The sequence below is a fragment of the Zosterops lateralis genome (genome assembly GCF_965231275.1).
Source record: "Zosterops lateralis genome assembly, chromosome: 5".
NCBI lineage: Eukaryota > Metazoa > Chordata > Aves > Passeriformes > Zosteropidae > Zosterops > Zosterops lateralis.
The window spans coordinates 25,499,795-25,526,579 of NC_139766.1; the positions used below are offsets into that span (position 1 = coordinate 25,499,795).

At 38.0% G+C, this 26,785-nt stretch overlaps 1 protein-coding gene across 1 annotated transcript in view; it reads right to left on the reverse strand.

Moving 5' to 3' along the window:
• Nucleotides 1-19,570, reverse strand: part of GABRG1 (gamma-aminobutyric acid type A receptor subunit gamma1) — a gene marked incomplete at both ends in the record, with an annotated part of 53,346 nt that extends 33,776 nt beyond the window's left edge. The window contains 2 exons of the mRNA XM_083860797.1: nt 3,658-3,806; nt 19,479-19,570. Of these exons, the coding sequence (XP_083716923.1) occupies nt 3,658-3,806; nt 19,479-19,570 (241 nt within the window). The remainder of the gene's footprint in view (nt 1-3,657; nt 3,807-19,478) is intronic.
• Nucleotides 19,571-26,785: the final 7,215 nt, after the last annotated feature.

Genomic DNA, 26,785 nt, shown 5'->3' on the forward strand with positions numbered 1-26,785 from the left:
TGGAATAAAACTCAAAACCTTTCCAAACAGTATTAAAATGATAATATAAAAGCAAGTCTTTATGGAAAGATTTCACAGTGACACAATATGGCAATATGCACACAGGATACAGTATTTCTACAATTTTTATAAAGTTATTTAACTAGTTTATCTAACAAATATTTTCCAATCAGAAGAACAGTTGGTTAGGTCATTCCCCCTGGGTTCTGCCCCATTAGAGTCCCACCTCGAGCCCCGATCTTTTAGCCCTCCACATTATTGTGTCTACAATGCAAGGTCCAAAACAAAGTGTCCTTGCTAGACAAATAAACAGAATTTCAAGAAAGTATTAGTAAGAGTTTGTTAAACTATGGGAGAGGTCAAGAAAAGTACTAGAAGTCATAACTATGTATTAACAGTCTGAAAAGTTACAAATATATGAAAAATATGTAAAAATCTAAAAATCTTTAGGTGTCAGTTTGAGCTTATTATTTTTCTGCCCATATTGTGCTTCCATCACTGCTAAACTAAGATCACCTGTTCAGTGGAATACCTTCTACCTTGATTTTTTGAGAATATTCACTTCCATTTGAAAGTCCTGTATTTTCCATATATTCTTTATACCTCTTAGAACATGACTATTCACATTAGTGTACTTGAGAGATGTAATTATTTACCCAGGCCCTGCTTATAGGGCAATAACAACTATCCAAATTTCTCTAGGTATTCAATTTTTTTATGTCCACGAGCAATTATCCTTAAATTCTCACCATTCTTAAAATTTCCATCAATGATGACTTGTCTTAAAAGGTTAATTTTAATTTAAAAGGTTAACCTTAAAAGGTTAATTAAAATACTCACTAAATATGTAGACTGTTTCCAATTTTAATTAAATTTTCTGATAGTACAGTTGTGTTTCACCCACGCACATATCATTGCTGAAAAAAATTATCTGTACGTTGATAGGATAATATTAATATATCAGTGTCCCTAAGATGAGAGAGGTGAAAAATGAGCAGCCAGAATTCTTTCCTTTAAAAAGAAAGTTCAAAAATAATATCTACTTTGACGCAGGAATAGAGCTAAAACAGTTTGGTTATAAAGTCATGCAGCCAAAAGGTAATGTCACAGTGAGAATATTACTGCTTTATTGGCATATCAGCACTCCAAGGTTGTATCTGTAATTAAAGGTATTTATACTACAGATAGGAGACTATCTGATAACTACTATTACTTCACACTGAGTAGAAGAATACTGGAACTTTAATGCTCCAAACACCTCAATCCTACCACATAAATTGAGTTGAAGACTAGTAAGATTACTAAACACAGCAAAGGGTAGAAGTTAAGTAATTACAACAACTCATGGATATTTGAATGTGACAAACAGAAAATAACAGAGTGGTTTTCCCCTATTAAATTTCGGTATTATCTCCAAAGTTTCAATTTTCATTTGGCTCTCCTTTAGCATCTCCCTCAACTAATTACATGTTTAACAATGAAACTCTTATCTCACTCTGAGATGCTGAAATTCTATGTCAACCCCAGGAAGAAAACAAAATTCTGCTCTGGGATTCAAACCCAAAAAGTCCAAGTCCAAAACAAAAAATGTTGCTTTTGTAAATGAGCTTTGTAATTCAATCATAAGAATGTTCTGTGGGATACTAATGGTTTTAAAGATAATGAAAATTCCAGTTCAATAGCCTTGTTGTACAAAAACCGACATACACTCTGAAAAAAGGAATCTGACACCAGATTTTATCCACATATTTGAAGCAGATTAAGATTAATAAACTGCGGACTGATTTAGTTTTTTTCTCTAATATCTGCTGCAGTTCCCAAACAACTGGACAGAATGCAGTGCCTTCACCTGAAGTCAGAAATTTAATCTTATGGTGTCCAAAATTACTTCCTTGTGGCAGAATCATACTTAACATTTGTTCTCCTCAAAACTAAGTGAATACTCCCAAATGTTTCCCTTTTTTCAGTACTCTGGGTGATTATTCATAAACTTTATGTTCTAGTATACTGGATGGAGGCAGGCCCCAGGTAGCAAAGGTCAAACTGGTACAGAATTTTGAGAAGAGAAAAGGTACATTTATGTGAGAGAAGCTAGAACTAAGTGTCTTCTTTTGGGAACTGTTATTTTGAATCCAAAAAGCTGTACATTGAGGTACTCACAAAAAGACAGTTTCTGTCCTATCAAGACTCAGAATATAACCAGAAAAATAAAGATAAGAATTACATCAAAATTCTTCCATGACTATCTAAATGCATTTAACACATCAGAATAAACTCCTCTTCTGTATTTGCTCCATTAACTTGTAAGTTTATGGGGAGAGAAGAGAAAAAAAATTCTCTTTTCTTTCATCCCCACCTACAAGCTAATCATTAAAACGAGTCCTAGAAGAGACAGTTTATTTCCTCATAATCACTTTTCTGTCTGTTGCATCAAATGGGAGAAAACCAACAATAAGCTATACATTTGTCACACATTGAGAATTTAGGGAAAAACATCCTGGAGGAATTTTTGTGTTGTTTAAATGTTTTTAGTAATTCAATTAAATGAACATGAAGAAAAAGATTTAAACCAAACTTTATGAGATTCACATGTGATTATATTATGACAGGGAGAGAATTATTGCCTTTCAACATCTCCAAGATAACAGTCACCAATAAAACAGAACTAAGAAGTTTGGGAAAGAAAACAATTTGTCAGAAGCTTTCAAAGGAAAATGCATAGTTTGAGATTGCATCTTTTTCTTCCACTACATCAATGGAACAGGTCTAGATTGTTGTGCTGTTCAATGTATAACAGCTTACAGACTTACATGGCATTCCTTCGATAGGGAATGCCAGGTACGTCACAAATACTTATGTCCTCCACCTCTTCCTTCACATTTCAGGAAATAAACTCAGAGAAAATATATTGTTTTTCTTATTTGATCCTGCATGCCAGTGGTAGACAGGAGCTGGCAAGGTGTCATGTACTACATGTTTTCAAAACAAGATTCTTCCAAATATTTACAGTTAATAGTTATATGCAAATTGATGCTTTGACTGTTGAAAGACAAAATTGCCTTCCTACTAGCTGCAAAGTTTGATCTATAGCAATGCAGTTTTTCTTCCTATATTCCACTAGAAAAAAAAAATGGGCCCTAGGTTATATTTTTAGACTCTTGAAATTTTTTTTCAAAATCTTAGCTAAGAAAGAAGACAATTGAGTTGAGTTATATTTGCTCAAAATAGACACAATACATTTCCTACAGTAAGAATAAAATGTCTAGGGATAATTCTTTAACGAAGTCCTACAGACTTAAGATCAATTTTTGAAAATGACCATGGCTAGTTTATAGCTAAAATTCTTTCTGATAGAAGATCTTTGTTAAACAAAGCAAATTATAATTAGCTTTTAGTGATTTATTACAGATTGCTCACTGTCCCCCAAAACCAGTACTTTCCATAAGAAAAAAAGAGTATAAATAGAACATGAACTCTAATCTTGCATAGAACATTTTTTACTACCTCCAGAAAATGTCTGCATTTTATTACTCTTATATTTAGCTTGCAATACTGAGTTTTAAATGTTGCAATAAGCATAGTTCTGCCAACTTTGACAAAATGCACGCCATCTCTAGTTCACATTTTTTTTTACACTGAATCATTTTATGAGCTTACCCCCAATATCTGGCCGAAGCTTATTGTCATATCCTTGCAGTAAGGAGTCCAGTATGTGAGTCACATCACCACCATGAATCTTTGGTGCAAGGACCCATGTTTTATTCGCCATTAGATCTTCATCATCCTCATCATCTGCTTTATCAGCTCTAGGTTGTGTGATTAAAAAAAAAACAAAACAAAAACATCCAAGATTGGGAAAAACACAAGACACAGTGAAACTAAATACACAAGAGTTGGAGAAAAAAGAGATAAAATACTGAACACTATTTAGAAAAGTTTGTGAAAACACAAATGCATTCTGCTGACAAAAGAAAGAAGCAGACCCTTATCTACAATATATATATTTTTACCAACATTTTGTTTTATGGTGGTGAGGAGTGTAAGTATTTATAAAGACAATTACTCATCATCCATATAGAAAAGCTCAAGCTGTGAGCCAAACCCATAAAAGCAGCAACAGGCATCATCTTACCATCAGCCTTTTCCTGTTTTAAAACAAACGTATAATTTCAAAGCTTTTCCCTACATGCATTTCTTTTTCAAGTGATGCTGCTAACATTTCCAAGAAATGCTTAAGCTCCACAATAGCATAGGTATTGTATGCTACTTAATAGAGCATCAACCGGATCTCCTTCCTAGTAGGCTCTCTTATATGATGTAAAAAAATAAGACTTGCATACTTATTAAACTCCATTCACATTTTAAGTGAGCAAACATTACATCCATGCACTACAACTAAGCATTAGCAGAAGCAGAAGCTGCAGACATATGTCAATTATGTGTCTGTATGTGTACATGGTATATATAGAAAGGAATGGTACACCATTTTCAGACAGTTTGTTAGCTATCTATTTTATAAGATGAAACAATTGTACAAGGAAAATAATTATACATTCATTTACTACCTATTTTTTAATTAGATAAGCAGCAATAAATAGTTAATCTCTTGATTATTAAAAAAAATTGCAATATCTTTATTGCATCTGTAAATTCATTTTCACCAAAAGGTTAAAGAATGCCTGAAAATAGTTTTCTTTCCATTTTGATCAAATGAGTATGGACTTCAGTATTCCTCCAGTGCTAAAAACTGCAATCTATATTACTCACCCAGTTTATTTCACAGAGGTGCTATGGTCAAGTGAAGTGCATGATACTGATAGCAGCAACTAACAGTTACACAACCTACCTTCAAATTGGCACTGGCTAGCAATTACAGAAAGTATGCAGCCCCTATAAATCAGATCCAATGTTAACACAAGTACAATGTTCCAGTAAAAGAAAGGAATTAAATTACTATCCTTGTGCCAATTCGCATTGTACACCAAAACTAAAGATGTTACTGCTTTATTAAGGACTTCTAAATTACACAGACCTATGCTGCCCTCAAAACTAAGAGTGGAAATTTTCAGCAAATTTACTACAGGAAAGAAGACCATCAGTATGTTCCATGTGAAGAATGGGCAGAAAAAGTCAGGAAAGGACAGAGTAAGAGAAGGCATGTCTGCCTTTTATTGCAGTCCTTTGTGGGAATGCCTCAAACCAGTCTATAATAGAAAGGCCTTGCATCACCTCTTGGATAACACTAGCAAGTTTCACTGAAAATCAAAACTGTCATGGCTGTGGATACTCTCAGTGGTTTTGGCATGCCTGCTTAATTTGTGAAGTGCGACAGAAACCTCGCCACAGCTCAACAGGTTCCCAGAGGATGAACAAAAGGCACTGTTCGGATATCAGAGCTTCCATACCTAACTTGCTCCAAGCAAGTTGAAAGAGTCTATTACAGCAGAAAGTAATACACAGCCTAAATACAAGGCTTACTGACAGCTTCCCTGTAACAGCCTGAAAAGAGCTTTCATTCTTTTAAATTGAAATGCACCATAAAATACTTAATCTTTACTGCACTACATAGACATTAGAGGAATGTCAGATATTAAATATTTAACATTTCCCATTAGCAGGATCCCACTAATGGGAGCACTAAAACTAGGAAGATAAGTTTTGTAAATGTACACTCTTTTCCCCTCAGAGCTACCTATTGCCATCTCTTTCATGTTTTTGTTGCCATACAGCTTTTTTTTTTTTTTTAATATATCTATTTATGTTCTCCTTGCACTTTTTGGCATCTAATTGCTTTATAAATTAGCTTACAGTTGCTCAGAGTGCAGAGGCAATCCCAGCCTTTTCCCAGAGGCATTAAGATGATGAGGAGGTAAAAGTTAATTTATAAGTGGCTCTCTAAGGAAAGAGACATAACCACCACAAAACTGACCTTCTTCTTTTTGTCTTCCATCCCATAAACAGCAGAAAGTATAGTGAAATTAACAGAGCACCTAATTCTCTGGATCAGCCTAGTTATTTACAGAGAATTTGAAGTGATTGTGACACTATTTTGTTCTGCTTTAATGTTTTTTTCCGACAATGCTATTAAGAACAGCAGATATTTAGCCAAAACCAAAAGTACAAGAGGTCATGCCATCACTACTTAAACCAAATAGGAGTTACAGCCACAACACTTCAACTCACAGTCACTGAATATCTTGAAATTTCAAAGAGTCCTTAATTTTATTTATAGATTCATAGGACAAATCTCGTTGGAAAGAGATTGTGAGAGGTCTCTCTCCTGCAGCCACCTGCTCAAAGCAGGGCTTACTCTGAGGTCACAGCAGGCTGCTCATGGCTGATCAGGCTGGGTACTGCAGATATCCAAAAATGGAAGCTGCATGACCTCTCTAAGCAACCTGATCTCCACTTGGCTCTTTTCTACTATTTACTATACTTAAATAAATTTGAAATTAACAAGGATAAAAAAATGTAAATAAAGACACATTTCAAATTTTCATTTTTCAACTTTCTGTCTTATTTAATTGGAGGACCTCTGGTCCTCCTCTAGTTTTAAAACCCTGAACTACAAATAGGAATACAATGGCAGGTTACAGAAAGTTATTAATGTAATTCCTGGTGGAGAGAGAAAAATTCCACCCCAACACCTGAGCGATTTTCCAGACTCTAGTAAATAAATCCACTTAAGAAGATAGTTTTATTAGAGGCAACATTTCTTTACTTAGTGTCTGACAAGTGTTGGTTTAAAATGTGTATTTCTGACCATTTACACAGAACTATTTGATTTTATCTAGGAAATATTGTACACTGAAAAAATGTGCCAACTGCTATAAAAGAAACACAATTGACATCTATACTAGTACACAAGGCCAACAAGAGCTTGTGACTCACTAACCCATTTGCTAAACCAGCAAAGAAACCAATACCAAACAGATTATAATGTAACCAAATGTGGAAGGCCTCAATTATTGCTGTTCTATATGTTGAAAAAAGCTATTTTTACTCATACGTTGAAAAAAAATATTTTTATTCTATTCCTATCTTAGTGGCCTTTTCAGAGGTGACTTGAGATGAACCCATTTCATTACCTGAATACCATCATTTTACCTCTTCTTTAAAATGTTCCCAAGATCACCAAATGTAATAAAGACTATAATATCTGTGAAATGCTGATGGCACCCAGTTCTACAGTTTTGATCCCTAAACCACAGCCACTGATGTGCAGCAACAAGGTTGTGATAAGAAGGAATGATGCTGGATGGAAGAAGGAAGTGACCAGAATATACAGAAACTCTTTTGTACACCCTTCAGTGAAGCAGAGCACACCACCTGCCAACTTGAATTCTCAATCCAGTTGGTTTGGGGGGAGTTGCACAAAGCTCCCTCGAAAGACCACCTAGTCATGTGAAGGCAACAGGAAAGGCACTGCGTACATATTCACTTCTAGGAGTCTGAATTACCAATATTTGATGTGCTAAACAGATTTGAATTAGTTTGTTTTAAAGGTAGAAATCCCTTCAGAGGTACGAAGTCAGTAGGATCAGTTGATATGGTGTTACAAGGATCTTATTGACCTTGCTAGACCATGTTCTATAAAGAAGCATTCACTTTAGAAAACAAGATGGGTCAAAACTATTAATCTTTTACCAAGTCTCTTTGCATCTCTAGCATTTTCTCTAGGGTTTGGAATGGGATAGAAGGAAGGACAGAAGGCAGCAAACTTCATTGCAAACCAGAAAATAAAATGTTAAATTCAGGTATGCCATTCAATTACTTAGTGACAGTTAACTTGGGTTGAGGACCTTTTTACTTCTTTGCCATTAAAATAAATCTAAGAAATCTATGAAGATTAATGTCAATTAATTCCACTCACACTTTAATGGTGGCACTTTCCCATCTCTTTCACAACTCCAAGAAGAAAGGCAAACTTAATTAAAGATGAATTCTTTTCCTTTCCAAGTTCATCTAAAGGTTATTTCAGTATACACAGAACATAATACTTGATCATCTCTCCATTTACTGTAAAACATATTTGTCCCAGCTAGATTCACTCACTGTCTTTTTCAGAATGTCTGGAGAGATTATGATTTAAAATAATCAAACATTAAAACATTTCTGTTCCATGGCACAGTGCTACTTTACATCTAATAATGCAGGTGCTAATAATTCTGACTTTAATGATTTTATAAATAAGAAAAAGACCTCACTTCTTAAGATGCCTGTTGTTGTAACACTTCAGCTACCCTCATAAACTCAACAGTAAACTGCATGTACACAGCTAACAGCAATTAGGTAAAACGTGCCCCCATTATGCTCTCTGTCCATCAACTAATTGGAGACATTACCGCGACTAATAAATCTCTGGGCGCAAGTGACTAAGGACTAAATAAGTCTTTTCAACATCAGACAACATGCTGCTCACCAGACATCAATATCATGGTTTTTGTTCTCCTTTAAATATGACAAAAATCAGTCAGGTGAGCTTTGTGTTGCAATTAACATGTGTCAAGTTATGCAATGAACTAGAAGAAAAATTAATAGTGAAAGTGTTCTGACTGTTATTTGCATCATGCATGTCAAATATTACACACAGAAGTACATGTATAGCATAAGTGAGAGTATTTAAACATAGCTAAGTATCAATTTAGTTGTCCATTCACAGGCTCCTATTCCTATCCAACACACAAAAGGATATCCAGTCTTCCAAGATGGGTTGATTTATAGGGAACCTGTAGACCTGTGGAAAAGTAGAGACTTGTCAGGGAACCTGAGTTATCTCTGCTAAAGCTTCAAGTCTGTGCACAAGCAATTCAATCAAGTTCTTCATATCCGTGAGGTTTAGACAACCTTCATAATGGTCTCGGAGATAGTGAACCTTCTGTACAAGGAATACTCTGATGATTATTTAATACATAAATAAGGAGGAAAGTGAGCGTTTCGATAATTTCTATGCTGAAAGAGCTAAAATGAATACACTTTTTTCCTTGCTGCCTTACATATGTGAATGAAAACTGTAAGACTACCTGTGTTACTTCATTTACCTGAGGATCTTCAGTTCCTACAAGAGTTTTACCAACACAGGGGTAGGGTAAAGTGACACTTGCATACATGATGACACATGCCATAAGACAGCTGTTATTCACTGGCTGTGCTCCCCAGGATATGTCCTTTGTCTAAATATAATGCAATTTAACCTTTATTTTCCATTAATTAAAAAAAAAAAGAAAGAAAGAAAATAGAAAAATAAAAATTAAAAAAAAACTAAACCAAACTATTTCTCTCAACTTTCAGAAAAATGGTAGTATTTCTTGAAGTGTAAACATGACAGATTACTTTGTTAGCAACAATCCTGCTTCACAGGTTTGTCAAAAGAGCATATTTAACCAGACTGGCCTTCATAAAAAGTCAATCAAGACAGGTAAGGTTCCCAGGGAAGTCCTCCAACAGATCATCTAACGAGACACTAGCTTGCTCCAGAACACAAAGTACTATATGCTTGTATGTGGTAAAGAAGTATATTTCATGGCCCCATCAGTGAGAGGTCAGAGCTCACCCAGCCTAGCCAAAGGCCACATATAAAAACAAGACCTAAAGCTCTGCTGAAAAGCTAAACATGCATGGTCACTGACTCACCTCTGTCCGGAGTCAGACACTTGTACAGAGGCTAGCAATGGTTCTAGTTCAGAAGATAAAAATGCAAGTACTTTGTCAAGTGTTGTGTGAGTGACCAAGGCATAGACCAAGTGTAGATGAAAATCTGAACTCTAGCACGATGATAAGTTTAAGAAATGCCTGAAATAGAGCAAAATTCCTTAAATATGGAGAAAAATGCAACTTCAACATGGAAGGAGTGAGCAATTACTCTCACATCAGCAATTTAAATTACATACTTTCATATGATCTTGAATCTTCTTAAGATAAAATATGGGCATCTGATAGACTTGTAGTATCCTCAGAAGCTGAGAAATTACTGTGACTCCTTCATGTATGCAAATACAACTCTCAAGTAGCAAAAATAAACAGGACCACATAGTCATGACTGCTGAAACAGAACTCAATTTCATTTTTCTACAAAAGACTTCCTTGAAAGCTCACTATCACTGCTAGCTGTCAGCAGTGAATGGTTTAAACATCTCTCAAGACTTATCTTTCAGACTTTATGGCTGAGTTCATAGTCATCAGTTCCATTACAGTTCTGTGGAAGTGAACTTTTTTAAATTTCATCAGCAGCGTCTTCACTGATATGCTTTATGTGTCACAGAAATTTTCTGGGAAAATAAATGTAACTGCAAGCAAAAAAATACAGCTACTGAAAATATGTCTCCAAAAAGCATTACTTGGTCCTTTTAATCCTGTGGGATATAGAGCCACTGATGCTGTAGTCCTTCCTCTTTCTTCTTCCTAAAACTGGTTTAGACATCTCTCAACAAAAATCTCTTTTCTCCTCATGTATTTTCCATCTCTGAAGTTTTCATCAATTTCCCACCTTTTCTGCCTTGCCAGACTTGGGCATATTGTTTTGTGTATCAAAATGTATTTCTCTCTCCTACTAAAGTATGTTTTACCTACTTCCTATACCTTTTTTGGAGTACACTGAGCACATAGTGTTAGGTTGATTCTTCTTCTGAATACACATAGTGTCTTGTGCTCTTTGTCTTATTTCATATTTTTCTGGCTGTTTATAATTTCCTGCCCTGCTTCTTCTTTCCCTTCATTTTCCTTAGTGTTTAGTGAAGGGATTAATTTGGACATTAATTATCAAGGAAAAGTGTGGAAAAAATATTATTCCTACACGGAAACATTTGAACACTTGATTAGAAGTATAAGCTGCATGGGGAAGTTGTCTTGGAATTAAATAAGCTTTGTTGTAAAAAAAATGAACAATCATAGCAATAACAGAATAAAAACATGTACCTCTGGTGTTCACTCCCTGTAACAAAAATTGTTGCCTATGTATCTGAGTGCTTAGACTATTAACCTTGTGATATCTTAATACATATCACAAGTATCAGGTGATTAAAATATTTTGAGTCATTACATCTTTGAAGCACACCTCTGAAAAATATGAAAAATATTCTCCAACACACAATAACTTCAGTCCAACTAATTTTAATCCCAGTAATACCTTCACTTAAAAGCATTATGATATTTCTTATAAAATCTTCAATAGCTTTGTGATACTTATATACTAAAAACTAATCTAAAATTACTGAACAATGTAACCAGACTTAACTCTGAGCACTTAATAAAGGCACAATCTGACTGCAAAGAATGTTTACAGAAATGTGGATTTTTAACAATAAGAACAACAGATACTATTAAAGCTATCTTCCAGGAGAACAATTTTGTTCTGAGATCCACACAAATTGTTCTTCTCCAAGTCAATTTTCACATAATGCTTCATACTGTTTGAAATTACACTGGTCAAATGCTATTAATTCAAATGGATTTTACAGATCTCACAAAATTATCATAAAGACTCAAAGCATCTCAGATATTCTTTATCTGTCAGTCTTCTCACATAATATGAAGTTTATCTTCTCTCCTTGAAAGTTAATTCAAATACTGATGTGGTCAGACCAGTATAACTGCTGCCTGTGCTCCTATCAAGCTGCAGTCCAGAAATCAATTGACAATTTTTCTCACATCTGTCTAGCCAAGCATAGGTAATTGTCTGCACCACTTCAGAACTGCTGGATTCTCCAACATATTCGCCTTGATTAGTATAGTAATCTTACTTCGACCATTTCCTTACCTCCACATGTGATGACAAAAATACTCAGTTTTGTAGACCATCTCACTTCTCTTTCCCTGCAGCAATTATTTCATCTTCTGATTACCACCTTGAAGAACATGTTGTATGATGCCTTTTCACAGAATCATGGAATCGTTCAGTTTGGAAAAGACCTCTGAGATCATCAAGTCCAACCTTGGGACTGACCACCACCTTGTCAACTAGACCATGGCACTACGTGCCACAGAGTTGTTTCTTGAACACCTCCAGGGATAGGGACTCTACCATCTCCTGCAGCAGCCCCTCCAATGCTTAACAATCCTTTATGGGAACAAATTCACCCTGATGTCCAACCTGAACCTCTCTTGGCACAGTTTGGTGCCATTTCCTCTTGTCCAGTCTCTAGTTGCCTGAGAGAAGAGGTTGTCCTCCACCTTTAGGACCTCCTTTCAGGAAGTTGTAGAGTATGATAAGGGCCCTCCTGAGCCTCCTTTTCACCAGGCTAAACTAGCCCAGCTCCTTCAGTCACTCCTCACAGAACTTAACCTCTAGACCTTTCACCAGCTCCACTGGCCTTCTTTGGACACACTCCAACACCTCGATGTTTTCTCGTAATGAAGGGCCCAGAACTGAACACAGGACTTGAGGTGCAATCTTATTTTCTCAGTTGGTAAGTTTTACTTTCTTTGTAGGTTTTGGCCATACCATGCAATCAAATAATTAAAATGTGAACCGCCATAGTCCACTGTTCATCTAGACAAACAGCAGGGAATCAATGAAGACTTGAACACAAGGTAAGAGGATAACCTAAAGCAAATTATAGAACCTAAGTGGATAACTGAAAAGGGACAACGGGTATTAAACAAAGGTCAAAATATCCCCAAACTGCTAAAGAAGGACACAGTGTTGATAACTTCTCTGGATATCTGAAACATGTACTAACCATGGCACTACCAGATCTCCTGGGAGTTTCAGACCGATCATCACACAGAGACACAAAAAGGGGCACACATAAATACACGTGCATCAGCACATCATTCACACACCATCTACACTTGACTTGATGAAAGGTTAATTGCCATCAAGTTCAAAATGAACAGATACCCTGTTGATGGGCTAAGTGCTTTGATCCCAGATACACTTTCCATAGTGAAACTAGACTTAAAACAGACCTTTGATAAATGAATGCTGAGAACCATAACCTCAATAAAAAGCAGTTAACCTAATTAAATGCCATCTCACACTAACTATAAAATTCACCAAATTGAAAAGTCAATTTTCTACCTTAAAATATCACCAGCATCTCACAGGATATATGAAATGAGCAATACTTTATAAGGCATTTTCAATCATTTAAGCTGATGGTAGTTCAACATATCCATTTGAACATTTGTTCTAATACAATTTGTCATATATTTCCTGCAAAATCTTCAGGTGACAAGAAATCGACTACAACCCTTCAGAAAACCAAACTTATTTCCAAGTTGTGGTACATATGTGGGCAAGTGTACCATCCTCCTCCCACAAGAGCCAAAGAAATATGCATGGACTGAAGCAGCAACAGAACCAGAGACTTGGATGAATTGCACACTGTAATTGCAGCATATAAGTAAATCTGGCTTGAAATCCAGAAATAGCCACACAACAACAACTAGGCAATGACAACATGTCCCCAACAGAATTATAATCAATATTATATATAAATATTTATTATATATATATTATATATTATATATTTATTATATAAATATAATCAAATTTTAGTGTAAAATTAGGCAATTAGGGACTAATCCAAAGTTCAATTAAGTTAATGAATAATTGTATAGAAAGGTGAATATACTCTGCAATGACTAATGGAAAAGCCTAAATCATGTAATCAAAAGCTTGCTGTTCCTATGCACAAAATTATGTCTTCTCCAATGTCACTTTTTGTGTATTACATGTCACAACCTATAAAATATATCTTTAAATCAGGAGAATTACCTAATGTAACCTAATCTAACCACTTGTTAGATGTTGACTAAAATTTATGGTAGTCAGTTGTCCCCTGCTGGACACAACCCACAGGCCACCAGCTGGATGGCTCTTACTGGCAAAGCGAGAACCCAAGGTACAGGTCCATTGGCCACCTGCAGCAGGTCTGGCACAACCCAATACGTACTCAATGGCTGTGTGGTGATGATATCCAGAACTGTTCTCCTCCAGAGAAAACACTGAGGACGCTTCATTTAAAAAAAAATCTACATAACTTATTCTCTCACGAAAATTTAACATTTGACAATTAAATTTAAAAAAAAAAATCATTACTTACATTGACAGTTTACCACCTAAAAATGGACACTTGATGCTACAAATTTTTTACTAAGAGAGATTCTATCCAGCTGAACTTTATTCAGAAAGAAAAACTGGACAATACTACTACATTACTTCTAATTATACTTAATCCCTCATGATATACTGCCTTAAACAAGAAGAAAACCATATTAAAGGAAAGGACTAATAATCTGAGACATCAAATAATTTAAGGGGATACATCAAAGGGGATGTATCTCATTCTACCTCAGATTTTTCCCATCCACTATATCTGTCTGTCTTCCTGAAAACAAACAAAAATTGCTGCATATAAATTTAGAAACACAGAATTAGCCATTCACACCTTACCAGACATGAATATAGAGACACAGAAAAGGATTTGACAACAAAGGCAGAAAGCAAAAAGAACATGAATTACACCTGAACAGTTATTGGAGCTAACCCTGTGAGAGAGTATCTGTGCAGTATGAAGTAGTAGTGAAGCAATATTCTGTAGGTGCCTCTACTTAAGACAAAAAAAAATGGAAAGAGATTAAAAGAGGTTAAGCGAAAAATTTAATATTTTCAGAGGAAACATTGGTATCTCACTTAACATATGTGAGAGGAAAATGTAAGCGTCTACCAAGCTGTCTCTTAAACTACATATACCAGGGATGTGCTTCAAAGATTAGTTCCTATGACTGTAGCATGGGTAAATCCAATTCAGTAGAAATTTCCACTCTTGCATAGAGAGTCTCCAATTGTGACACATTTGTATAGAACTTTAATTTTGGACTAAATCATTCATCCTGCAACAACTGCTTGGAATTTAACCGCAGTGGAGCTTCCTGTTGCCCAGAGGTGAGGAGGTTTCTACAACATAAAAGACTAGGCTGGAAAGAGAAACAGGATGTTTTCTGACCAAAATGCTGATTTCTATAAGAATTTTCAGGGTCCACTTGAGATGCTCTGAGTTCTTGTCAGGGCAAAACTTGGCAGAGGCAATCAGAACAAGGAAGAGCTTCAATGATGATTTTCTTGTTGGAGAGCAGATGGATGTAGACCACACTCTGTTCCTGAAGAGCAGCTGCAACCTTTGGTCCTGTCAAAGAAGACCTGGATTTCCCCACAAAGAGAGGGACATGGGCTGAGCCAGGTGCAGCAGGTTACACTGGGAACAGAAGATCCACTGGCTGGAACCCAGAAAAACCTCAGAATAGAAATACTGTATAATATTTCATCAGATTCCTCCTCATCAAGTCCGTATGCAAGGCAACAGTTAAACTGAAGGAGCGAAACTGATAGAGAAGCCAGGGTAAATTCTCCAGTTTTTGTTTTTTTAGCCTCTTATATATTCTGATAGAAGACCATATTATCTCAATAGATCCTACTGATTGGAAAAACCCCAATTAAAGCATATTTTAGAAACTATTTCCATCATATCCATATCTGAAATTGTCCTCTTCTTTGAAATAATTTCTGTTCTGATGAACTCCTGATGACCTTCCTAGTCTCTTCAGTTACCTCAGTTAGATCAGTGTTGCTCCATGATTCAACATTTTAGGTTTATATATATATATATATATATAAAATCAATTTTTACATAGGCCTGTAGGTCACTAAACTCACCACACTATTTTCAGTCTTAAAGAATGTTTGCATGTGTAAAAATGCAAAATCAGGACTTCCGAGTCATCCTCAGATTAATACAATTGCATCTGAATTACTCTGTACAAATTATTACTATTCAGAGAAATTGTTAAGAAATAAAAGTTAGTGCCATTGTCATCAACCAGCCTTGGAAAGGTTCCTGTCAGTGTGTTACAGTCATTTATAATTAGTACTTGTCTCTGCTGGTCCTTACCAAATAAGTTAAGATATCATTATTTTACTTATGCACATGATCAATTTAGGATGCAGAGCAAGAAAGAGTTATGCAGGTAATTCAAAAAGTGCTACTCTCTTCTATCATAAATGGTGCTACAAAAATGGGATTTGAAATGATCACTTTTGGCTTTCTGTGAATTCAACACACACGACTCTTTTAGTTTATATATATGATAGCCCAAACCAAAGCAACTCACTTTCAAACAGTGCATATACCTAGTTCATTTAAGTGGTCTTACCTACTAGGTGTTCTGTTGGACCCAGATTCTTCTAGATACAATGCAATTCTTCTAGAGCTTCAAAGAAAAAACACCTATTCCCCTGATCCCATTGTAATCTATGCTGTAGACAGATTTATGTATTCAGAAAAAAGCTGCACAAGCTCAACAAGTGCTCACCTGTAACCTTCTCTGTCCAGCTCAAAAAGGCTTGAATTTGTAGCAAAGGTGCTTTTTTTTTACATCAGGCATATTTAAGAAACAGAAAGTTAAAAGTAAATGAAAACTCATTTCAATTTGCTGAGACTCTTTTTTTATTTAACAGATTGACATAGTTCGAAGGTTTCCTTGAAGCCACTGTAAGAAGATTATGTGCAAAGAATATAAGTATTTCTCAATATTTATGTCACTTTAAACTTTACACCAATAAAAGAAAATATTAACAAACTTTCAATAAGATAAACTGTATTTTAAGCCACTGGGACTGCTGAATAACAAGTTCTTTGTTGTCACATCATGAACAAAGCACACAAGAGTAAGGATAATAATGAATAAACATCACAGATGTTCAAATGAAACAGTAAATCACTATTATCAAGTCCTAAGAAATTAACACTGTTATGACAGGCTTAACTCTGATCCAGGAATTTATATGAGAAAAGATGTAGGCTGTATTATATATTTTCCTAACAGATGCTTTGAAAAGAAAATATTAGCTGACATTTGTACCTGCTGACAGTTGCATCTCAATAGAGCATTTATAATTGCTTTTAAAACATCATTTTTGTAAAACAAAAGGGAAGATATGGCCAAAATTAAGTTAAGCTTACAATATACATTTAGGCATGCTGACCAGCACATACCATTTAAAGAATTATAAATTAGAAGAAATGTTACAGTTACAGTGCACCTCTATGGTTGGAACTAAGAAAATAACATTAATTATATTGTCAGTTTTTATGCTCTGCCTATCAATTATCTGTTTATGTGAATTCAACAAGAATAATGGGTTTGCTGAACATTTAGGACTGCAGTGACTGCTGGGTAAGTACTCTTTCCCTGCACACATCTTGTAGCAAGGTTCACAGTCCAATTTCTGATACAAAAGAGGTATCTGCTATCGACAAAAGTAGTCCTTCAAAATACTGACCCATGAAATTAAATCAAGTGCATTTGCCATACTAATCTGTTAGTGCTGAAGGTGAAGAACTGGGGGCAAACAACTGTTTTATGGGAAAGAGTTCCTACACATTGGTGTGGGAAATTTGGTGTAATGTCATGGAACAGCTTTTGGGGCAGTCTCAAAAGAATAAGCTCTTGGCTGGGCTCAACTTCTAGTGCCCTTGCTTAGGCTTTACCTCTATTTGTTACAGCTGAAGCAACTTCACTCATACTCAGCACAAAGTACACATGAATACTAAAAATTATGCAATTTGCATCCTCTTAAAAGTATGTGTTGAAAAGGCAGACTGGCTCCTACAAGATAGTTTTAGAAAAACTGGCGGAGTTTTTGGTGCAGCCTGGTCTATTCTTGAGAAAAAGTGTTACTCCTGTGCTTTAGTTTGAGATTCAAGGAAAATCTTGGGCTGAAACTATAGAGAGGCATGCAAAGAAGCAGAAGAAGCAGAAAAACAGTATTTCCATCCTACAGTGTGGCAGATTGTTAAAGAGCACCAGAGCTCCTGAGCTCCCTGTAAACACCCATGAATTGCAATGCACTACATACCAGAGGATCATGATCTGCAATACATATCCATTTGAGGTCACTAAAAAAAAAAAAAAAAAAAAAAAAAAAAAAAAAAAAAAAAAAAAAAAGAAGGGGGGGAATCTTTCAAACACCATTTTTCCATGTAGCCTCTGAAAAAAAAGTCAAGGCTGAAAATAGTTGATTCAGATACATGGATATTCATACCAAAGGTTCCCTTTTATCTGAGATGTCCTGGAACACAGAACAAAACAACGCATGTAAGTTACCTTTTTTTGTCACTTCTTATCAACTTATTTACAAATGGTAATGTTAATGAGATGCATACATAACAATCTACACCTGGTTTTATAATCCCAACCACAGTATGACAAGCAAAGCAAAATAAATTATTTTTGGCTAGTTCTCCTCCTTTGAAACTAAGTCTTTGAACTGATAAATTAGCATGCATATTCTTCTCTATCAAACCACTTGATAATTTGTTTCACACCTGAGGTACACTATGATCATTAAGAAACATTCTGAAGATGCACAGCTGCACTAGTATCATTTTCATCAATGCCTTTGAAAAATATTTTCATAATTTATCAAAGTTTTAAAAGACACAGATTAAGATAAGTATAATCAGTGGTGTTTCTACCAGGATAACACAACAGCCTTGTGAACATGAGAGATGTGATGAGATGAACATACCTCACACAGACTGATAAATCATCATTCACTGTGGAGAAGGAAACTAGAGTATGAGATTTTAAAAAATGTTTAATAGATTTTTTCCCTTTTTTTTTTTTTTTGTCAGCCTTTACACTATACATTTTTATATCCTCTAGAATGATAACTTCATCTTTCATTTAAAAGAAACACAGACTAAGCAGCAGTCAAATGCCCTTTATTTATACCTAAAGTGCTGCTTTGTTATTTTGATGAGAGTAACCTGTGGAATGGTTCACATTAGCTCTGCATTATTAATGGAGTTGAATTCTGACATTTCTTTTCGTTGTTATGGGTACCAATAGCACATGTATACACAGCTGTACCAAACTGTTGTTTCTTCAGAGGTCTCCAGTTCAATTTTCTAAGTCTCCCTTAAAAAGCACGTTTCCAACTTGTGGGACTTGGGCGGCTGCCCCGCTCCATCCGATGCCGGTGCCGGGGCTGCAGCGGCGGGGGCAGGAGCGGCTTCAGTGCGGGAGGCCCCGCTCGGCTCCCCCCCCCCCGCCCCCCGCGATGGGCGCCCCGCACAGCAGCGCCGGCCGCGCTCCGGCCCCTCTCCCGCGGCCACGGGCGGGGACCTCCATGCCCCGGGCCGCCCTCGGCGCGGGGGGACTTTCCCCGGCACCCAGCCGAGCCTGGACTCACCGACCCGCCCAGCGAACAAGCGGGATGCGGCTGAAGTTTTACTTTGCCAGTGCCGGCTCCCGCCGCAGCCGCCCGCGGGAGCCACAGCGGCAGCGCCGACACCTTTTTTGGTTGAAGTTTGGCGGCGCGACACGCCGCCTCCCCTGCCCCTGCCCCTGCCCCGGCCCCGGCCCTGCCCCGGCCCTTCCCCTGCCCTGCCCCGCCCGGAGCCCCGGGGCCGAGCCTGGGGCGCCGCTGGCCGGTGGCGGGGGCGCTGGGGGCGGTGCGGTCGGGCCGTACTCACCCGCTCCCCAGGCGCACGGTGAGCAGCAGCAGCAGCAGCCGGGCCCCGCCGCGGCCGATCCAGCGGGGCGCGGGGCTCCCCCAGGCATCCATGAGCGTGAAGGGGCTCTCCCTTGCCCGAGTTGTCTCCGGAGAGGCTGGCAAATAGCGACCCTAGCAATCCCACCGCCCCCCGGCTCACGGCAGGGAGAGGGAGGGGAGGAGAACGGGATAAAAAATAAAATAAAACACCCAAACAGGTAGAAACCCACTCTGCGAGGACCGAGCAAGTCGCCCAATAGGCTCATCAGGTTGCTTCATAAATTATCCTAAAAACTGCTGGACGAATCAATCCCTAGCAGAGGTGGAGCCTCCTTTACTAGAAGGGAAACATGCCTGGGAGAAAGGGTGGCATTGATTTGGTATTTTTCTCCAGAGAGGGAAATGATATAGACCTTACATATAGACATGTAAATATAAATAGGCAAAATGTATAAAATGCTAAATAGACGTTTAAAGCCACACATGTACATTTAAATATTTATATTTTTGAAGCTACTCAGAGGGCGACTCTCCGCGAGGCAGGCGGTCCGCCCTGCGGAGCGGGGACCCGCAGCCGGGGGCAGGAGCGCCGGGGGATGCGCACGGACACCGCGGGGACTGCGCGTCTCTGCCTCCGGCACCATGGAGATTTGGGGGGGAGCGGCCCTGGCCGCGGGGAATGGGGCAGCCGCCATCCCCTGGCTCGTCCCCAGGAGAGGGAGGGAGCACAGCCCTCCAGCCGCAGTCCCCACAGCCGTGCTGGAGGCGCAAGGGCGGCCGCGGGCGTTGCGCGCCCCGAGATGCGAAGCGGCGCGGGCTCGGCGGCCGCGGGCGGCTCTGCGCGGCCGCGGAGCGCCGGGGGGGACGGGCAGGGGGCGGCACATCCGCCGGGCTGCGCTGTGAAATGCGCCAGGGCATGCAAAACGCGAGGGTACGGGTTTTTTCTTCTATTTGCCTTCTAATCTCCTCTCGGCTGCTCCCTCCTCCTGGTCCCTCTCGGGAGGCGTAGGCAGGAAAGTATCCGGACATGTCCCCCGGCAATGCCGCACACACACAGCCCGCAGCCGGGGCAGGGAAAGCTCCGCGCTCGCAGCCTCTTTGCCCGGCCGTGGGCGCGGGTGGGCACGTCCCGGCGGGACCAGCGCTTGGATAACGCGGGCTTCTCTCGCCTTCAGACTGTCACCCCAGTCCCTGGCCCCGACCATGCCCTTGTTCACTGCTCTCTACAGGGCACTAACGGGGTAACCTGTGCACCGAGTTCTCGGTGGAAGTACCAAACCGTTCTACAGTCGTCATCATCATCATCATCATCATCATCATCATCATCATCATCATCATCATCATCATCATTATCATCATCATCCTTCGAGTCAAGTTGTCACTGTACAGAAATGTAAATAATCCCCCATCCAGTGGTTATTCCGATGAAAGGCAGTGTTTTGTCTTCTTTACACATCATCATCATCTGGTTATTGTTTTATATGTACAGCTTACTGCTTTAATGGTTAAAGAAACTCACCACGCTTCAGAGAGCTACAGTACATTAAATGAAAATTCAACGACTTGAAAATTAATAGCCAGTCCTGGGGGTACTGGCAGACGGTAAAGGCACATATTATTGCATGACCTGAGGTCTCGTAGCTGGTGGATTAACACAGCCGGCAGCGTCCCAGCATGATGGCAAAGGCATGAGCTCAGAGGAGAGCATATGCATTTATTACAGAGGAAGTGCAGAAGCAGCTCCTCTGCTGCAGCTGGTGGCACTCTGCTCCAAGAAGCAGGATTGCTGTCCCCCTCAGCAAGATAATGAGCACAGCCCACCTCAAGTCCCTTTTTCTCTGGGAAGTCCTTCTGCCCTGAAAATGCTCCTTAGGTTTATTATAAATTTATCTGTCAGATTGACTGCATTTTGCAAAATATGCAATGAATGCTTATGTCTTTGCATTCTGATGCTTATGGAATCATTAAAGCCCTTAACCGGTCTATAAAATTCCACCCTGACACTAAAAGATATGTAATTAAAGTGACTACTGCAAAAATTTGACATAAGAAGTTTAAACTTACTTACAAGATTCCAAGACATCTTCTTTCTACATGAGCAGTTTAGAGCATCTATTTAAAAACTGAATTTCACTCCTGTGTAGACCCAGCTTGCTAGCAGTGAAAGAGGTGGAAGATTGCAGCTAAAGCAATATGTAGCATGAATACTGAGAAAATGGATTTTTTCACTTGATTTCAGGGTTGAGAACACTAAGGCATATAGAAGTACTATTTTAAAAAATCAAAATAAAAGCAGCCTCAATGATATTTCTCAAATAACAGAAAACTAAGGATGACATCTGGACAAGCTGGTTTCAGGTAGTCCCAAATCTGAATTTTTCCCGTACTTTCATGTAAACAATAGAAATCCATCACTCTAAAAACTAGAGAAGAAATTATTCAATGATAAAGTAAAATACTAGATGAGAAATAGATATAAAAGTTTTGAAAAGCAAACAGGGAACAGAAAAAAAAATCCTTCACCATCAGAAGAAAGCATGAAGGGAAAAAAATCAACTCATATTGTCTGTATGCCTAAGGAAAATAAGCAATGAATGAAAACTGCAAAATAGAAAAGGGAATATCAAAGAAAAGCTGGGGAAATCACCTAGCTGGGTGTCAAAAGAAGGAAATGATACAGGAAAATACACTAAAAGATAGTGAGCTAGTTACTAAGGTCTGCAAATACTTCTCATCTGCTTGGTATGGCACAGCTAACCTAACAACAGTATTTAAATTCTCAGTTAAAAACACCTTTTGATGCTAGAAGTAGGACAGCCATCTTTAAAAAAAAAAAAACCACAAGGTGAAGAAAGGAGTTAATTGTGTTACTTCAGACCTGCTAGGCATCATTTCAGAAACATCAAACTGACCAAAGTTAAGCAAAACTGTAGGATTCACATCACTACTGTTACTAAGGAGGAACAAACCAGAATGGCTTCTGCAAAGGAAAACCATGTCTCTATCTTCTTCAGTCCGATTTAATGAGTCTATCAATAGAAGAATAGAGCTTCATAATTCACTGTCTTTTAAAACCATTTTAAGTCTATCAGGAATTTGATGAAGAATCTGCATAGTTCTGGGGTCAGTAGGAAAGTAAGGCCATCTTTCAGAAACTGCTTGAGACTACGGTCAGCAATTAACTTTCCATGTTAAAAAGTTGAGTTCATACAAATCTGCTCTTGAGATTATTGTATTTAACTGATTACTCACTACACTAATGATTTCAAAGAGAAGAAATACAAAAATTTGCAGATGAAAGTTTCAGACTGGTGAAGTCTACAGAAAACAAATGAATATATTGTTAAATCATTACAGTGTAGAATATCAATTATAAAATGGGAAGTGATAATATGCTGGCAAATGGAAAAAGAAAAATGATTCATGCGTTGAATTTGGTAAAGATTGTAAGTACCAAGATGTAAGATCACATCTCAACTGTCACCTCTGCTGCTGCCTAGTAGTGGAAAATACAGAGAAGACATGTATTCAAAATTAACTGAAATTTTTTCAGAACTGCAGAGAAATACACAAACAGGAGGAACACTGATTTGAGCAGGTCAGCACCTACATGCTGCCCAAGCTCCCTGGAAAACTTTCTCTACTCTTCAGAATTAAGGAGTGCAAGATAGAATAATCTAATGTAAAAGACCTCTAAAACACAGCCAGGCTAGATCACCAGTTCCCTAATTTCTTAGAAGTGCAATCATTTATTTGTAGTCCATAGCAATGCACCTAACCTCATGCACTATAAAAGCAGCAAAGGCACTTAGCACAAGTTCTTGATTTCCAGTCTGGAAGCCACCTATTCAACCACAAGGTACCTACAATCCCTGATTCATCTAAAAGAACATGGGAAAGAATTTTCATGCTTGAGGCTGAAGTCCAAATAGAAGAAGGAGGAAAAAATCTGCCAGATTGATACATAAACAGCGAATATCACTGTATTTTTACCTGGGAGGCTTCACACTGAGTATTGAAGAACATTTTGATTCTTCACAATTCAATTGCTCAGGACCACAGAGGAACTTAAAAACACTCATATGTAATTTTACATAGCTGACATCTTACATCTGCTGTATTTCTCTTGGATACAGCTACAAACATATGAGAATTGATGCCTGCATACCATTTTGAGTGCATAAGAGCTTTGAAACCCTAGACTTATTGGGTGACCCATCTTCATTCACTGTGCTTGAGGGAAGTTAATGGCTCTTGTGTGGTTCTGTAAGGAGCACTTACCCTGCTGAGATCAAAGTTATCCAGCATGTGGAGACAGAAGAACAAATCATTATGGTGTTCTGTCCTCCACCAAAAAAACCCATATAGAACAGCAAGAGCTCAAGGACCACTGTAGTCATGTCCTCAAAAGGGTAGGTTTACATAACAATATTTTGATGAAATTGCATATGTAGACCTTAATTGTGTATTTACGAAACCATTTCCTGTGTGCACCCTACACCTTAGATCTATAGAATCAGAGAATGCTTTAGGTTGGAAGGGACCCCTAAAGATAATCTAGTCCAATCTCCCCATTATTGGCAGAGATAATTTCAAAAAGTACACACATGTCATTTTTACACTTGCATTTGAGTAAGCACAAACATAAAAAAGAGTCACGTGCATGGTACTTAAAACCTGCAACCAAAATGAAAACAGTTTCATTCTTCTTAGGGAAGTTCAGAAAATGAAATGTGGTTTTAAATGTGGTTTTAAATACACATCATCATGGTTAATCCTACCTGAACGTTTAATATAAATTTAAAAAGCTATCTTATACAGCTCTCTAGGCTAGTGATACAATATATGTAAAAACATCTCAAAAATAAAGAAAACTAATGCAAACATTTTGGTACTGGCCTTTTTAAAAGGGGCCTTTAAACTTGAGGATGGTGGATATCCACAGGAGGAGAACAGAAAGATGAAGAAATGTGACTTCAGTGCACCTTTTATATTATGATTTGAACCACAAAATAATTGCTTTCAGTGAAACAGTCAACATCTTAATAGAAAATAAATTATAAAATTCTCACTTTTCATAACTAAATACTATTTTAATTAGGATTTCATCTCCAATACATTGATTTAACTGCTCACTCACATTACTCATTAAAATGATTACCAACACACATCTTCAGCTGCATTTAAAAATTAAGCAAGGGAAATCATCTCAAGTAGAGAAAAACTGATGAAGAAAGAAGACTGCAACCTATCTTTGCATCCAGGGGAAGTGTTACAGCATATAAGATGAAATTCCTTTACATTTAGCATGTTACGCTTTCTCTCCACTTAAGTTAGGATGAAGTGATAAACAAATTGAAGTGTAGACAAATCTATGGAAACTAGGCTGAAGTGCTTAGGTACAGAAAGATAACTTCAAACCACAAACATTTCCTTGGTCTATTACTATTGTCATTGCCTTTCATTAGACTCTTGAGTATTTTCAACATGAGCCAGCAAACAGCAAATAAATACATTTTGATCTTTCCTGTTTTACAAGGCGTAAGTCCACAGTCTCTAACTCTTCTTCACCCTAAGAGCACAATTTTGACTTTTCTTCTCCCTCACGTATCAGACAATTTCCCAGTAAACAGAGACTAGGACCTGGATTTCTCAGGAGCCTAGTTTTACCATCTGTCAAGGCACATCCTCAGAGCCAGCCAAGGATGTGATAGGGACTTTGATAGGGAACATGGTGACCTGTGAGAAGAGGGGTACATACCTGTACCTGTGAGGCACAGGTATGCCACAGACAAGGCAAGGAGCCTTACAGGGGACTTGCACACCAAGGTGCACTCTAGTTCGTTTAGGATGTTAAATCCAGCTCGGATAACCCCAAAGTCATGTGCAGGAGGTGCGCACTATTCAAACTCTTCTCCAGTCTGTGCCCTATTTTCCCTGTCAAGGAAGAGACACAGTTCAACCCAGTGGACCCCAATGGCACAAATGTACAAGGAGTATGTGGTTTACATTGGTACCTCAATGCAAACGAGAAGAGTTCATTTGGAAAGTGGGCCATGAGGTACATGAAGATGATTGCAGCGTCTTTCTGGATGTGCTTACCAGGACTGCTGGACTACACTGAGCTCCAGCACTAGTGGGTCTTCCATCTATGGAACTAGATTCGTGCCAATCTAAAGTAAATTCTTTCCAAACCACACTGACTGTGGGTGCTGACTTCTCAGTACCAATAGATTGTCTCTGAAGATCTGCTTCTATTTCACTCCAGTATTTGCCAATGTAGCCAAAGCCACAATGAATTATTAGAGGACTAGGACCCTGGCATGAGTCATGGCAAAACAATGTGCCAATGTATGTTCGATGTATGTTCACCCTTACTTTGAAATCCCATTAAAAAGAAATCTTTTCTTTTTCCTGGTTCCTCTTGTCTCCAGCTAGGATGAAAATTCCCTCCAAATGGTTAAGAATAAGAATAATTTCACAGCTTATAGGATGCTCTCGGGAGAATTCTATTTGATTATCTGTCTGGTCTTATTTTGTTAGAGGCTAACAGGGCAGCTGTTCTACCTGACTACTGTGAGCACTTACTGTTCCAGCCAGATCAGGAGGACAAAGACAAGTGAAAATGAAAAATAATGGGGCAGGCAAAGACTGTGGTCTGTACTTTTTCCAGTTTCAAAAGATTCAGTTGATACTTGGCTCAGCCTTTGTTGAAAGTTGAAAGTGGCTTTTCAGTATACCCTATCCTGAGCAATCCTCCTTAGAGTATAAGAAGTTTTTTAATCTGCAAAACACAAGAGATAAAAATGTCTCTTCATAAGGCTGGTCTGTCTGATAATTGGAAAACATTTTCTCCAGAATGACAATTTAAACCCTTGGTAACAGTATCCCTTAGCAAATCTAAAGAAAGGGTGAAATAATTCTGTCCAGAACATTACACTCTGACTGCAATATATTATGTCACTTGCTGAACTTCTACAATTGCTATTAATTGACCTCTAGGTCTCTCAATTGTAACAAAAGTCTCAGATATTTAGAGATTGCTTTTTGGTATGTTAGATTGCATTTTGCTGCCTTTTACATTCTCTAAAGTTGCACTAAATTTATCCTTTTGCATCTCCATTTTTCTTAAGATTCCTTTTCCATCTTCCAATTATGGCTATATAATTGGTCAATTATTATTACTATGCTACACTTTATGAAACAAATGTTTAATTACCCAGTTGAATACATCACAGTCATAAGTATCTTCTGTGCTTACTAGAGAAATAAGCAGAGATCTGGCTG